At 43.8% G+C, this 17091-nt stretch overlaps 1 protein-coding gene across 1 annotated transcript in view; it reads right to left on the bottom strand.

The window, feature by feature from the left end:
- LOC110534798 (thrombospondin type-1 domain-containing protein 7A) overlaps positions 1-17091 on the bottom strand; it is a 102685-nt gene that overhangs the window by 85412 nt on the left and 182 nt on the right. Inside the window, exon 1 of the mRNA XM_090198003.1 lies at positions 16477-17091. This exon is cut by the window's right edge and continues 182 nt beyond it. Coding sequence (XP_090054129.1) covers positions 16477-16636 — 160 coding nt within the window. The 5' untranslated portion in view covers positions 16637-17091. The remainder of the gene's footprint in view (positions 1-16476) is intronic.

Here is a 17091-nt window from a genome sequence, read left to right on the forward strand (position 1 = left end):
ATTTATTGAACAAACTTAATTTCTTGTTTTATAGGGAATTTACTTAACTGCTTGTAACCCAATTGAGGACATTTGGATAGCTTATTCTAAACTAAAAAGTGAACATGGAACAAGATGAAAAAATGGGTTATATTTAATTTAGTTATTTATTAGGTTTAAACAAAGGGGAAAAGTAAGTGTTGAAAGAAATAGGTTGCAACTTGAGATATACTTTGGTAATAATAAAATAAAACAGTTGGCATTGAATCACATAAAGTATTCGGTTTCAACAAATGTAGTATTTTCAATTGAGAAAACCTAACTTATTTACTTGTAACCAGGAAGTCTTTTTTTTTAGGTTGATCCATTTTTTTTTTACAGTTTCTCTGCATACTGTATCTCTCCTTTTTCCTCCACCTCTCTCTTGTTCCCTTCCCTCCATCTCTCTCCACTCCCACCCTGTCTCTCCACCCCTCTCTTCTCTCTCCCCCACATGGTATCTCCTCTCCAGTCTGTGATCATGTAAATGCCAGATGCAGTGGGGTCCTTCGGCCAAAGTGCTTCACACTAGGGTTCGGGCAGTCAACCAGAGAAGCCCTGACCATGGAAGAGGGCTTCAATGATATTAATCCTCTGAAAATTGCCATTGGCCAGGGTAAGATTCTATCCAAACCAGACTTTCTTTAATGGAGTGCAATAGCGGTATAGTGCTGATCCAGTGCCTTCTTACACTGATTTAGATGTGTTATCAGTGGAAAACATATATTTTTAATGGCGGCGGCGGTGTGGGACAGATGAAAGGATGTGTCCACATGCAACAACCACACACATACACCCCCCCCCCCCCCCACCTCAGCCCCTTCAGATTTGCAATAGTCTCACCCGAGGGTTCACCAGTGGGGTACAACAGCAGCAGGACTGACCTAGATTTTGCACACATATATAATGCAATGTGGTCGCACGTACACACACACACAAATGCATGCACACACTCATGCACTCACGCAGGCACACACGCACACGCTCGAGCACACACACAAACCTGTCTGTGTTCTGTTAAACTGAGGAAGGGCAGAGAAGAAACAGTCCTTCCCTTTTAAGTATTTTTTGTTTGTTGCTGTGTTGATTGTTTTCCACTGTTATTGTCACTACCGCTTATTTTAAATAATATTGCTCATGATACTTTGTTTTCTACTGCGGTAAAGCTATTACTTTCTGCTAAATAACAGATTTGAAAAAAGTTAAACTACAAGAGCTTGGGACTATCAGCATTTAATGAATCAAAATTGATTTATTGATATAGCCTTGTTCTGTTCAATGTTCTCTACCTACAGTGCCTTGCGAAAGAATTCGGCCCCCTTGAACTTTGCGACCTTTTGCCACATTTCAGGCTTCAAACATAAAGATATAAAACTGTATTTTTTTGTGAAGAATCAACAACAAGTGGGACACAATCATGAAGTGGAACGACATTTATTGGATATTTCAAACTTTTTTAACAAATCAAAAACTGAAAAATTGACCGTGCAAAATTATTCAGCCCCCATAAGTTAATACTTTGTAGCGCCACCTTTTGCTGCGATTACAGCTGTAAGTCGCTTGGGGTATGTCTCTATCAGTTTTGCACATCGAGAGACTGACATTTTTTCCCATTCCTCCTTGCAAAACAGCTCGAGCTCAGTGAGGTTGGATGGAGAGCATTTGTGAACAGCAGTTTTCAGTTCTTTCCACAGATTCTCGATTGGATTCAGGTCTGGACTTTGACTTGGCCATTCTAACACCTGGATATGTTTATTATTGAAACATTCCATTGTAGATTTTGCTTTATGTTTTGGATCATTGTCTTGTTGGAAGACAAATCTCCGTCCCAGTCTCAGGTCTTTTGCAGACTCCATCAGGTTTTCTGCCAGAATGGTCCTGTATTTGGCTCCATCCATCTTCCCATCAATTTTAACCATCTTCCCTGTCCCCGCTGAAGAAAAGCAGGCCCAAACCATGATGCTGCCACCACCATGTTTGACAGTGGGGATGGTGTGTTCAGCTGTGTTGCTTTTACGCCAAACATAACGTTTTGCATTGTTGCCAAAAAGTTCAATTTTGGTTTCATCTGACCAGAGCACCTTCTTCCACATGTTTGGTGTGTCTCCCAGGTGGCTTGTGGCAAACTTTAAACAACACTTTTTATGGATATCTTTAAGAAATGGCTTTCTTCTTGCCACTCTTCCATAAAGGCCAGATTTGTGCAATATACGACTGATTGTTGTCCTATGGACAGAGTCTCCCACCTCAGCTGTAGATCTCTGCAGTTCATCCAGAGTGATCATGGGCCTCTTGGCTGCATCTCTGATCAGTCTTCTCCTTGTATGAGCTGAAAGTTTAGAGGGACGGCCAGGTCTTGGTAGATTTGCAGTGGTCTGATACTCCTTCCATTTCAATATTATCGCTTGCACAGTGCTCCTTGGGATGTTTAAAGCTTGGGAAATCTTTTTGTATCCAAATCCGGGTTTAAACTTCTTCACCACAATATCTCGGACCTGCCTGGTGTGTTCCTTGTTCTTCATGATGCTCTCTGCGCTTTTGACGGACCTCTGAGACTATCACAGTGCAGGTGCATTTATACGGAGACTTGATTACACACAGGTGGATTGTATTTATCATCATTAGTCATTTAGGTCAACATTGGATCATTCAGAGATCCTCACTGAACTTCTGGAGAGAGTTTGCTGCACTGAAAGTAAAGGGGCTGAATAATTTTGCACGGCCAATTTTTCAGTTTTTGATTTGTTAAAAAAGTTTGAAATATCCAATAAATGTCGTTCCACTTCATGATTGTGTCCCACTTGTTGTTGATTCTTCACAAAAAAATACAGTTTTATATCTTTATGTTTGAAGCCTGAAATGTGGCAAAAGGTCGCAAAGTTCAAGGGGGGCGAATACTTTCGCAAGGCACTGTATATAGTATTATAAGTACTCAAATTCATGTTGCTAAGTAGAAAAGAATACAATATAAAAATTGCTGACACCATTCAAGTCAATGAGGCTTCGGGAACGTTAAAGCCAATTATCTCAGAATCATCTTTTTACAGATGGAACTTATATAGTCAAGCTCTCGACTCTCTGTCTTGTCATGAAGCAGTCTAAACGTTGGGTCTGCACTACCACTCTACAACAGGGAGCCAGAATTTAACAGGTACAGGTGCGAGGGATTTACGTCATCACATAAAGCAGTCGCCATATCACTGTTGCCATGGCTACAGCTTTCCAGCAGCTCCAGAAGGGGTGGAGGAATGACTGACAGCTGTGACAGCTGTGTAATCCCACCGGAACCTCTCTGGAAAAACACAATCTTCATTAAAGCCCAGCCGCTCAGCCTTGCCGCCCGCCACAGATCCACCAACCAGAGAGATGAATACAGGGAGAGATGGGAATGGAGTGGGAGGACTGAGTGTGGATTCGTAGAGCCAGCATTTGATTAGGATTATTATGACATATAGAAATGGAGGGAGGTTTCGGGTACAGAGGGCTCGGGCTGTCTTATTTCCGAGCCCAGATGAAGGCACAGGCGGAGGCATGGTGAAAGACGCAAGATTTGTAGTTCAAATAAATGACTAAAGGTCCAGTATTGTTTGATATCTCTAATAACCAACCAGCTGAGAGTTCAGAGGTGATGAATGGAATGGAATTGCAATGGTGATGCTCACTGGAGACATATGACAGGTACAGATGGTTTAATAGCCAGGACATTAGTGGATTTTTAAAAAAAAAGGCCTCACCCTTGTAATCAGTCGTGTTTGGGTCCATGTCTCCGTGACAAATGTCATCACAGAGGTCAGCACCAACTCATGTCATCCCTCATTATCTTGGTCTCTATGACATGCACGTACATCATCGTACTGTGTTCATCTTGGGTATAAGTCGTAGTCGCTGTTATTTCGAAATTGGTTATTGTCCAAGTTATTATTGACAATAATAGCCACTTGTATCAATGTAGAACGGACAAAACAATCAAATCAGATATCCAAAATAACAAGTTATCATTTACCATAGACAAGTGAGACAAACTGCTTATATGACAGAAGAGGGTATAGTGAGAAAACCCTGTGGCACATTCAAGAGGATTTCCTTAAAGATTCTAGAGAGGTCAAATGTGCCATGATGAATTACTGTGCCCTGTGACGCCTGGCTGCAGGTTTGCTTCATGACCTCTCATAGAGGCCTGTGTAGCGACAACACGAAGTATACCTTCTAATAAAGGTTTTTCATTGTGCCAATAGCAAATTGTTGTGGTTTCACTGGTTTGTGTGCATAATGAGTGTAAAATACAGTTGAAGTCGGAAGTTTACATACACCTTAGCCAAATATATTAAACACAGTTTTTCCACAATTCCTGACATTTAATCCTAGTAAAGATTATCTGTCTTAGGTCAGTTAGAATCACCACTTTATTTTAAGAATGTGAAATGTCAGAATAATAGTAGAGAGAATGATTTATTTCAGCTTTTATTTCTTTCATCACATTCCCAGTGGGTCAGAAGTTTACATACACTCAATTAGTATTTGGTAGCATTGCCTTTAAATTTTTTAACGTGGGTCAAACACTTCAGGTAGCCTTCCACAAGCTTCCGACAATACGTTGGGTGAATTTTGGCCCATTCCTCCTGACAGAGCTGGTGTAACTGAGTCAGGTTGTGATGGCCACTCCAATACCTTGACTTTGTTGTCCTTAAGCCATTTTGCCACAACTTTGGTAGTATGCTTGGGGTCATTGTCCATTTGGAAGATCCATTTGCGACCAAGCTTTAACTTCCTGACTGATGTCTGGAGATGTTGCTTAAATATATCTGCATAATTTTCCTCCCTCATGATGCCATCTATTTTGTGACGTGCACCTGTCCCTCCTGCAGCAAAGCCCCCCCACAACATGATGCTGCCACCCCTGTGCTTCACGGTTGGGATGGTGTTCTTCGGCTTGCAAGCCTCCCCCTTTTTCCTCCAAACATAACGATGGACATTATGGCCAAACAGTTATTTTTTGTTTCTTCAGACCAGAGGACATTTCTCCAAAAATTACGATCTTTGTCCCCATGTGCAGTTGCAAACCGTAGTCTGGCTTTTTTATGGCGGACTTGGAGCAGTGGCTTCTTCCTTGCTGAGCGGCCTTTTAGGTTATGTTGATATAGGACTCGTTTTACTGTGGATATAGATACTTTGGTACCTGTTTCCCCCATCATCTTCACAAGGTCCTTTGCTGTTGTTCTGGGATTGATTTGCACTTTTTCGCATCAAAGTACGTTTATCTCTAGGAGACAGAACTCGTCTCCTTTCTGAGCGGTATGACGGCTGCGTGGTCCCATGTTGTTTATACTTGCATACTATTGTTTTGCAGACAGACTTGGTACCTTCAGGCATTTGGAAATAGATTTTCCCATGATGTCAAGCAAAGAGGCCCTGAGTTTGAAGGTAGGTCTTGAAATACATCCACAAGTACACCTCTAATTGACTCAAATTATGTCAATTAGCCTATCAGAAGCTTCTAAAGCCATGACATAATTTTCTGGAATTTTCCAAGCTGTTTAAAGGCTCAGTCAACTTAGGGTATGTAAACGTCTGACCAACTGGAATTGTGATACAGTGAATTATAAGTGAAATAATCTGTCTGTAAACAATTGTTGGAAAAATGACTTGTGTCCTGCACAACGTAGATGTCCTAACCGACTTGCCAAAACTATAGTTTGTTAACAAGAAATGTGTGAAGTGGCTGAAAATGTAAAAATAAAATAGTTTTAATGACTCCAACCTAAGTGTATGTAAACTTCAACTCTATGTGATTTCTGAGTCTAACAGGTTCCGATTCTCCAAACCGCCAAAAGATGACAAAGTTTAATTTGCAGATGGTCTGATAGCACAGTGAATGTTTTGATAGGACTGAGAGAAGCAAACAATTACTTTGCTGCTTAGGCTGTGTAATCACAATGTTATGTTATATTTCTCTAATATGAAAAATAAGAGCAAAGAAATACACCAAGATAATTGAAAATGATTATCTGATACATCATTTCAGTTCATATTAATCCCACAGATAGTTCCCTTTCAACACTGGAATAATTGTTTTAAATGTTGGTTGAGCCCTAAGCCTCTTTTCATAACACTCTCTTATCATTCATACAACTTTAAATGTACAACTTTTGAAGAAATCCATAAAAATCTAGTTACACCAAGTTACTGTAACAATGTTCTGGAAATATCCGTGAAAAACAGAGAGAGAAAATAAAGGGAGAGAACAGAAAATAGCAGATCCCTCACCCTGAATCCATCACGTGTTTGTAGTGAGCTATACGTGGAGGTGTGATCTACAGACATACTCTTCCTGCATTCCTGAAACCCATGCATGAGCTATTAGCAAGGGGTTAGAGGCACAAAAGCCAGTGAACTTATCTCTCTATAGGTGTGAATGCAGAGTTGCTAGTGTACGTGTGTGCATGCGCGTGTACATGCACGTATGGTAGAGCATGTGTGTGAGCAAATGCCAGAGACCTGGTGTGAAGTGCCATGCGTGAGTCCTGGCCACATGCCCAACACCCACGTTAGCCAGGAAAGAGGGAGTGTGGAAACAGAGAGAATGGATGGATTAATAGAGGAAAAGGAGAGGAGGAGGAGGAGGAGGAGGAGGAGGAGGAGGAGGTGGAAAGGCAAGGCTGCCAGCTCCCGAACACATTGACAGTTGAATGGATGGACGGATGGATGGATAGATGGATGGAGGGATTACGGAGGAGAAAAACCTCAAGAAAGAACAACAAATCAGCCATGCAGAATAGACACTGTAGATTTATAAATGAATGGATACCAGAGAATTAGAGTGAACGAGTGGAGAAGCCAGAGGAGGGATCTAGCTAGCAAGGGAGCCTGAGCAGCCCTGTGTGTTGACCAGGCCCGGTGTGCCCTGCCCTGCCCTGCCCTGCCCCGCCATGGCTCTGCTCTGCTCTGCCTGGGGCCATCTGCTGTCTTCGCTCTAATCCAAGGGATTGTCACAAGTGATTAGCCCATGCATGTGTGAAATTGACATTAAAGATGGTAGTACCGTGGGGAAGGACCCTACAAGCCTCACATCTCAGACACCAACAGCTCTTCCTGTACAAACACCATCTTAAAAGAGCTAGATGGCCAGGGATTCCTGTCCCAGTATCACCAAGACAAGGTTAAAGAGTGGCTAAACAGAGGCCCAACTGGGTTATACTGTATATTGCAGAGTGTTTTTTAAGCATAAGGGATCTGCTAGCTATGGTCCGGTTAGAGCTACAGTAGCACTTGAGAACTGACAATTGTTGTCAGCTAACCACTTGACGGACCGTTCAGCATCCTACCTCAACACTTAAAACCAATTTGCAAAGCAACACTTCAGTACTAGATACTGTGCAATTATTGTGTAATACATGTGTAATGCATGCATGTGGTTCTCACTGGTAACCATATTATCATCATCTTCCAGGCGGCAGCTGAGATAGTCCTTCATTCTCATGCAATGTCTGACCCAGGAGGCTTGTGGTGTATGATTCCCCTACCATAGATTAAATCAATCTGTATTTACACATGATTACATGGAGAAGTATATTCATTCACCCTGGGATCATTGCGATAATGAAAGCAAATAGTATCTTGTGCAATATAGTTGGCCTTCATTACTTTGTATATTCATTGCATGCTACAGCCTAGCAAATAATAGATTTTCAATTACATTTCCATCACGCCATTGGTAACATGATACAAATAAGGCAAGTAAAACCAAAACCAACAGAAACGTATAAAAACGTAATCAAATACGGTACATCGCTGGGCCTATGATGAGGTATGATGCAGCCAATGTGGTAAATGAACCCACCACAGAACTAAAACTAAATTTCCCACAACATTCCAATACAATGAACACACAAGTCGTGCTCATCCTGAGGTAATACAACTGAGCAGAGCTGAGGGATGGGTGGATTGAGTGATGGATGGATGGCTGGCTGGATGGATGGATGGATGGATGGATGGATGGATGGATGGATGGATGAGTGGATGTATGGATGGATGGATGGATGGATGGATGGATGAGTGGATGGATGAGTGGATGGATGGATGGATGGATGAGTGGATGGATGAGTGGATGGATGGATGGATGGATGGATGGATGGATGGATGGATGGATGGATGAGTGGATGGCTGAGTGGATGGATGGATGAGTGGATGGCTGAGTGGATGCATGGATGGATGGATGGATGGATGGATGGATGGATGGATGGATGGATGAGTGGATGGATGAGTGGATGGATGAGTGGATGGATGGATGGATGGTGGATGGATGGATGGATGGATGGATGGATGGATGGATGAGTGGATGGATGAGTGGATGGATGGATATTTCTCCACTTCTCCACCGTATGCCTTTATTACCATCAGCAGAGCAGAGCTGTGTGGACTAGAAACTCGTCTCACTAAAGTAAATGTCACTGCTCGCTCTCAGAGAGCCTATTCTCCTCTCAACCCACTGAAGCTGCCTTATTGCTTCCCACAGGAGATGACAGTCTGTGTTGAATGCCACTCCCAGAGTGTTTCTGCTTTGACCCAGTATGGCTGAAGTAGTTGTCAGTCAAGGCACTGGGAGGACACGACCCTATGTCCCCGTACAATGTGTCCCCCTCGTCGCCTGTCTCCCCTCCTCGTCTTTGAAGGGGCACTTGAGAAGATTAATAGGAAAGTGTAGGTTGGTCCATTCAATCATACACTCATCCCTTTAAATCGATAGAGCTTAAACAGCAGTGAAGGGATAGACTTTCATCAGAATTCTATAATATCCCACAATTTATCCTCTAAAATTACCATTAATCTGCTTACTCTCACCATACAAACACTACTATATACAAAGTAATAAATACCAGTAAATACACATTAAATACATGTATGACCTAGCAACCATCTAAATATCATATGTTGTGAGCCGTTGGAATATTGCAGAATATGGTGTAAATGTGCAAATCCTCTTAAATCACTATAAATACAGTTTTGGGGATAAAGTGTAATCTGTAATCCCGGCCTGCATCGTTATATCAGTAATGATCAGGTTTTTAGAGTAAACTCTAGATTAAAGGTAGACTCAGCGATATGACGTAGATGCAGAAAGTACATAACATGGCGGGTCTATTTCCGCAACAACTAAGAGCGTTGAAGCGCGAGGCTCAACTTCTCCGTTGTTTTGGGTCCGTGGCCACTACGCTGTGAAGCGAACCCGCGAAGCGAACCCGCGAAGCGAACCCGCGAAGCGAACCCGCGAAGCGAACCCGCGAAGCGAACGCTTGCACATGTGCAGATACTGTGTGTGACCGTGTGAGAGCGAAGTCTTGCACCTCGCTCATCACAATCTCCGTAGAGCTGCTCGTGGCAACGTCATTTCGCTGAGTCTACCTTTAAACAAACTCTTGTGCTCCCTGGCCTGCACACTGCTGCATCTACGTGGAACCGGACAACTTTAGGATACGGCTTCATTTGCTCATGCAACATATAGGTGAAGATTTACCTCCCAGTGTGGGTCAAAAGAAGAGATTTTCATCACAGTGCAAAGTATACTCCCGGGTCTCTATGAATCTCTTATCATCAAACAAGTTTCTATGTGATGAAATAACTGTAGAGTTCAAAGGTGCTGTTACGAATGTTACAACTGGGGCAAAACAGCTTGGATCTTGAAATCAACCCCAAACCACTTGTCTTGAAACGAAACTTTGAAATGTTTCACCCTCCTTTTCAAAGGCAGAAATCTGCTGACGCTGTGTGTAAGTTGCATTGCTGTTGTTGCCGCTCTCCAGAAATATAAATACACCGTGGGCTGCAGTGCTGCTGAGTGCTCAGTTTCCAATCTGGATGTGAGACCGGTCACACCCTATTGCTTCAGTTATCGCCCATTAGATGCAAACTGAAAAATGGAATATACAAGATAAACACTTGCATGCCACAATCTCCAACTCCCAAGGAAATCACCTTCATTTATTCATGGCCTAAATATGCAGCCTGTTGCTATGGGTCTTAAAGAGTGGCCAGCCAATTCTATCGCAGAAGCTGGTATGCCCCCAGGTACTATCGTAATGAGAGTCAACATGGGTCATATTAAAATGCAGTCACTAAAATGAAGCTGGGCTCCATAGGGATACATTCAATTGGGATGTTGCCAGAGATATCCCCCATGGCCACATCTCCAGACAGTATCTCTTACTGAGGCAGCTAGACGTGGGCTTGTTTCCTGCCAGAAGGCACTTGTCGATCTCTAACACTGTACATTCAGATGAAAGCACAAGGCTATTAAAAACCAGGCCTTCATGTTTTTTCAGTACTGCTGTTTTTTTTCCTGGCAGTTCATTGATTGACTGATTGATTTCTTAATTGATTTGGCCAGATAGTCCACTCTCCTGGATTCCGAGGTCTGAGTCAGATCCTGAATAGAGAGGAAGGAAGAACACCAGTCGCTCTATGGATCTTGGCCCGGGTTTGAATTACCCTGGTCTTGTGGAAGTCTGGGAGAGTGGGACATGCTGCGCTTGTTTGACCATGATAATAACCTTAGGTTATGGTATTGAGCTTCTGACCTTTTCCCGCATATGCTTTCCAGGCAGGCTGTTCACTCTAATACGTACTACACTACATGACCAAAAGTATGTGGCCACCTGCTCGTCGAACACCTCATTCCAAAATCATGGCCATTAATATGCAGTTGGTCCCCCCATTGCTACTATAACAGCTTCCACTTTTCTGGGGAGGCTTCCCACTACATATTGGAACATTGGTGCGGGGAAAAGCTTCCAGTCAACCACAAGAGCGTTAGTGAGGTCGGGCATGGATGTTGGGCGATTAGGCCTGGCTCGCAGTCAGTGTTCCAATTCGTCCCAAAGGTGTTCAATGGGGTTGTGGTCAGAGCTTTGTACAGGCCAGTCAAGTTCTTCCACACCAATCTCAACAAAACATTTCTGTATGGACCTCGCTTTGTGCATGGGGGCCTTCGCCAAACAAGCCGTCCCCAAACTGTTGCCACAAAGTTGGATGCACAGAATCGTCTAGAGTGTCATTGTGTGCTTTAGCGTTAAGATTTCCCTTCACTGGAACTAAGGGGCCGAACCATGAAGAACAGCCACAGACCATTATTCATCCTCCACCAAACTTTACAGTTGACACTATGCATTCAAGCAGGTAAAGTTCTCCTTGCACCTGCTAAACCCAGATTTGTCCGTTGGACTGCCAGAAGATGAAGCGTGATTCATCACTCCTGAGAACACGTTACCACTGCTCTGGAGTCCAATGGCGGCAACCTTAACACCACTCCAACCGACGCTTGGCATTGTGCATGTTGATCTTAGGTATGTGTGCGGCTGCTTGTCAATGGAAACCGATTTTATGAAGCTCCCGGTGAACAGTTATTGGGCTGATGTTGCTTCCAGAGACAGTTTGAATATTGGTAGTGAGTGTTGCAACGGAGGACAGACAATTTCTACACGCTATGCGCTTCAGCTCTCGGCGGTTCAGTTCTGTGAGCTTGTGTGGCCTACCACTTCGCTGAGCCGTTGTTGCTCCTAGACATTTTCACTTCACAATAACAGCACTTACAGTTGAACGGGGAAGAAATTTGACGAACTGTCTCATTGGAAAGGTGGCATCCTATGACGGTGCCACGTTGAAAGTCACTGAGCTCTTCAGTAAGGCCATTCTATTGTCAATGTTTGTCTATGGAGATTGCATGGCTGTGTGCTCTATTGTATACATCTGTCAGCAACAGGTCTGGCTGAAATAGCCAAATCCACTGATTTGAAAGGGTGTCCACATACTTTTGTATATATAGTGTATGTTGTCATAGCAGGTGGTTGGGACTGGGAGAGCCGCTAACAGCTAGGTCGGGTGACATCCCTCACTGCTGGAGGCATCGTTAGGTGGAAATGTATTCAGTAACAATGGCCTGTCAGTGCTCTTCACACTGGCCCATATCATTGAGCGATGACATCAGTCCAGCATCATGGTTACACATACAGTAGCTACAGTATGTCCACAACACTAGAAATTGAGTAGTGGGCTACTTGGTTCATTTGTCTTTTGAGTTGCAAGGTCAACAAACATTCACAGATAGACATGCACATCTACATTTCCTTCCTAGAAACCCCCATAGTGACACAAGTGGTTGCGAGGAAGGCCAACGGTGTCGTCTGTAAGCCTATAGGCAGGACTCCATTTTGCAACCTTTGACTTGGCTGTGTGAGTTAAAAATTGGTCGCACTGGTGTGAGATGCAGATTCTAGCATCTAGCTGGTCACCGCAATCAAAACATCCTATTTGTTAGGTGGCTAAAACCAGGAATTTGTTAAACTGTAAAGTGCATTATCCTCACGATTGCTGTCATAAACGTGTCTGCCCTGCAGCTGTGCCTGCCTGTTTCGCTGGCGCCGGTTGCTGTAATGAGCGAGCCTCTCACACTCTCTCTCCCCCATCGTGTGCCCCTCGTGATTGTATGACATTTCAAAATGCAATTGCGGTGAAAAAAACAACAACTTTGCAAGCAATTTGTTTTCCATATTAAAGAGAGGGTCTCAGCGTTTTCCTTCTCAACGATCATTACTGAGCTCAAAGCAGACTGTTTTACAGTCAAGATATCTGATATGGGTTTGACCTGGTCAGTCTATGTCATGGAAAGAGCAGGCGTTCCTAAGGTTTTGTACACTCGGTGTAGCTAATGTGTTTTGAGTTTCTGAATTATGTAATATTAGTGCACATACAGACAAAGGCAAATTAATCTCTATTGAACAAACCCAATTTTGACAGTAAAATATAACAAAAATGGCCTAATTGTCAACCCAAAATTTGTGGCAATCACTGCATATCCAAATACATTGAACTACTGCTTGAACTACTGCTTGGACATGTTAATGGACAGCTAATACTGCCTCGGTAGTCTATTATACTTTATAATCACTTTATAAGATGATGACTCAAATGGTTGACGCTGCGGGGGGGAGGGGGGGGGGGGGGGGGCTGTACTGGTCTGTACTGGAGCCCTGACAGGTGTTGGCTGAAAGCAGTTAAAATCAATTAGCAGAATTAGCGATAACCATGACGTGGCTAATGGGTCTAAGGGAGGAAAACATGGTGTAAACCATGAGTTGGCCAGAGAGAGGGAGCCAGTCTGGTAAAAAGGGATTGGGATGATCAGAAGTCAGGGACAATGCCTACGTAATCTGAATAATCTGTTTCCCAATGGCAGATTAGGACCTGGAGAAGGGGAACGTTGGAGATGCATCAGGCTCTCGTGCTGGGTTGTGCTGTAACACAGAGAATGGTTCTGAACCACACTGATGAACATCTCTACTGTTTTTTAAAAATACTTATTTAACTAGGCAAGTTAGTTAAGAACAAATTCTTATTTTACAGTGATGGCCTACCCCAGCCAAACCCTCCCCTAACCCGGACGACACTGGGCTAATTCTGAGCTGCTTAATGGGACTCCCAATCTCAGCCAGCTGTGATACAGCCTGGGATTGAACCAGGGTCTGTAGTGATGCCTCTAGCACTGAGATGCAGTGCCTTAGACCGCTGAGCCACTCAGGAGCCCTTTGTAATGTATTCATGCTTCCCTACAACACAGCAGGACATTTGCCAACTGCATTACTACATCATTGATTGGTGGTATTCAAATAATATTGGTGAATATTTGATATGATGTCACAAATGAAGATATCTCTTCACATTGGAAGAGTCACACCAAACACGGTTGGTTTGATGGTGTCATACCAGTACAAGCCAGGACAGTTGGAGTATCCTCATTTAAATCCCATGGTGTCAGAGTGAGAGTTCAAGCAGTGGGGTAGCGTAGTACAAAAGCCTCATTTGCTGTGGAGGTGTGTACTCCAGGTTGATCTCTGGCCTTGAATGTGACCCACAGTCACACTGTACACACACTGATAATTGCCTTGGCCTCTGATGGGCATACATGCTGGTGCAATCTTGACAGCTCCACCCTACAGACTACAGCAGTACTGCCACTTCACTAACGGAAACTAATGAAGCGCACACAGCACCAAACTGCGAAAGGAATTCCACCCACTGTGTGTGTTTCTGTGACCGTGTGTGTGTGTGTGTGTGTGTGTGTGTGTGTGTGTGTGTGTGTGTGTGTGTGTGTGTGTGTGTGTGTGTGTGTGTGTGTGTGTGTGTGTGTGTGTGTGTGTGTGTGTGTGTGTGTGTGTGTAAGTGAGCGATAGAGAGGATAGCAGTAACTGTGTGATAGAGAGCCATAAACCCTCCAAGGATCTCTTCAAGGCTTGTAACACCACTATACTTTACCATATCATCCCTCTACTCTTTCACAATCTCCTCATTTTCATCCACATCAATATAATCATCGTCATCATCATCATCGCCTTCATCAACCTTATTCTCAACAGGTTTTTCCTCCTCCTTCACCTCATCATCATTGCCTTCATCAACCTTATTCTCAAACGGTTGCTCCTCTTCCTTCACCTCATCATCACTGTCATCATCAACCTTATTCTCAACAGGTTGCTCCTCCTCTTTCACCTCATCATCACTGTCATCATCAACCTTATCTTCTTCAATAACATAATTATCAAGCCTGTTGGCAGCCAGTGCTGTTTTCACTTTTGTCATTTAAATAGAACCTTCCAGAGGGAAATATCCCTGAGTTCTCTGCACCTCTAAACATAGATCATATTTTCATAGAAGCCAATAAAAGCAACGTGAGCCAATTCCCTATAGTTTGAAGACAGCGCTGTCTTTCAGTAACTCATCATTATGCAAACATCACAGCAGCATTTGCCACCAGAATATTCCCTCCACTGACTGCACTCACTGAAATGTGCACAAACATAATCGTATTTTATGAAAAGAGCTGAAATGCAAAGATATCACATTTGAGTCATTTAGCAGACACTCTTATTCAGAACGACTAACAGTAGTGAGTGCGCACCTTTTTTATACTGGTCCCCAAGTGAGAATTGAACCCACAACCCTAGCCTTGCAAGCACCGTGCTCCAACAACTGAGCCACAAGGGTGATAAAAAGTGCTTGAAATCCCAGAAATAAATTGCTCTACTGTAGGTTATCTCCAAGCTCTATGGCATCGCCAAACCAAAGAAGGAAAATACAAATAAAAAAATTGTAAAACAAATACAAACTTCTATCCTAAAATCAATAGTCTTCCTTTAGTTAGGAAGATCAGAAAACCTCCTAACAGAGGGTTACATATCACAGCACAGACCTAAAGCCATGTGGCTATAGGCAGTATGAGGAATGTGTGTGTTTGTGTGTGTGTGTGTGTGTGTGTTTGCTTTCTTGTGCTTGTGCAGGTGTGTGTGTGTGTGTAGCGTGGGAGAGAGCGGTGCAGTAGCGTGGGAGAGTGGTGTAATCGTAATGATCTACACTGGGAAAGATCTAGCCCCTGACGCTTCATTTCTTAGGGCAGGGCTGCTCCCTGGAACATCTTTCTTGAGTAAATCCCTACTCCTTTAATCTCCTTACTCAGCTACATCCTCTTTAAAGATGCAGGAGCGCGAGAGACAACGACATCCCATCGATTCAGGACTGGCACTGGGCTGAGCTGTCCAGTGGGTTGGGAAGGGGGAGGGTTATTTTCCCCTCATCTAGTCCCTTGAGGGGGAGGGAGGTGGTGGGGAAGGTGAGAAAGCGAAGGGTTAACTAACACCTCGAAGGCCAAGGAGATTTGCCCATATATATTTAAAGGCACACGTAAGTGCGCCAAGTCTCCCTGGGCATGATTATTCCTGGCTCAGATCTTCTAATTATGTTAGAGGAGCCGTACATTACTAATGCATTGCACTTGTTCATACCAGAGGTTATCAGAAAACACTCTGCAACCACCCATCCCAATTCATCTCCATGTTTGCGATCAACTCCCCATTTTTTTTGTCTACTATTGTGCTCCAACACATATACAATCATCAAGCTATCGTGCAACCAAACACCTCAACCAATTCAGTCAAGATGGATCATGCCAGCTTTTGGTGCCAAATTCAATGTATTTACCAATAGACTTCTCGTGGATTTCTCTTATCGTTCTCTGCCTCGTTCTCCCATGTTAGCGTGCTATTCAAGACTTCTAGACTTCAGTTACAATGTGCAAACTATCAGCTTGTGAGACCAGTGCAAGGGACAGGGAAAATGAGGTAATGAGATGACGGGGGTTTTAAGGACCTTGAGACCTGCTCTAATTTTCAAAAGGTTCACAGAGAGGAAATGAGAGCAGAGAATATCGTGCCCAAGCTGAGTGTCTTGTCCACAAGCTTTTTCAATACTGAATACATAGTCACTATTGACTATTGAAAACATGCTCCTTGAAACACAATATTTTGCTTCGACTTCAATATCGCAGATTCTTTATTCTGATCGCCATTAAAGTCAAACAGTACAAAACAACAACCAATCTCTCCCTAAGTCTCTCATAGTACAATAGGAGTCCAGTACCTGTTTCCCAGAAGTACACAGACTTGGTGTCCTCTACCATCTGTGTGTTAGCCCTCCAGGTACCACAGAGCAGTAGTACTGTCACCCAGAGGAAGGTGCTTCCCCCTGTCCTTATGCTGGGGGTGCCTCCTGCACCCCTCCACCTCCACCCTAGCCCCATGGTCCTCTCCAGGGTCAACGTAAGTACACACTGTCAAAAGGTCACCGCAGGGGAAGATAGCCCAAGACTTACACAGGTCCGCAGGCAACAAAAAAAAGAATAGTGTGTGATTTGTCCCACTAGAGTAAGGGACTGGTGCTTCCTCTCCTGAAGGGCAGATTGAGAGAGTCCTCTCCTTGTCCTCTATCTCGCTCCTCTTCTCTTCTCTACTCCACTCGTCACGGGGTATTCCCAGAGGAAGGTTGTCAGTGAGAAGGGTAGAGGTCCAGGTGAACGATAGAGTCTTGCTCCTCCATGCTCTCTGGTGCTGCTGCTGTTCACTGCCGTTCCTGCCTCTGTCCTCTGGCTGTGGAGCTGTGACAGTGGCTGTGCGTCTGCAGTGGTACCTCCTCTCCTCTCCCCCCTCCTTTCCTCTCTCTCGCTCGCTCTCTTTCGCTCACTCACTCTCTCTCTCT

The sequence above is a fragment of the Oncorhynchus mykiss genome, chromosome 2, assembly GCF_057628025.1.
Source record: "Oncorhynchus mykiss isolate SJ-2025 chromosome 2, ASM5762802v1, whole genome shotgun sequence".
Lineage (NCBI taxonomy): Eukaryota > Metazoa > Chordata > Actinopteri > Salmoniformes > Salmonidae > Oncorhynchus > Oncorhynchus mykiss.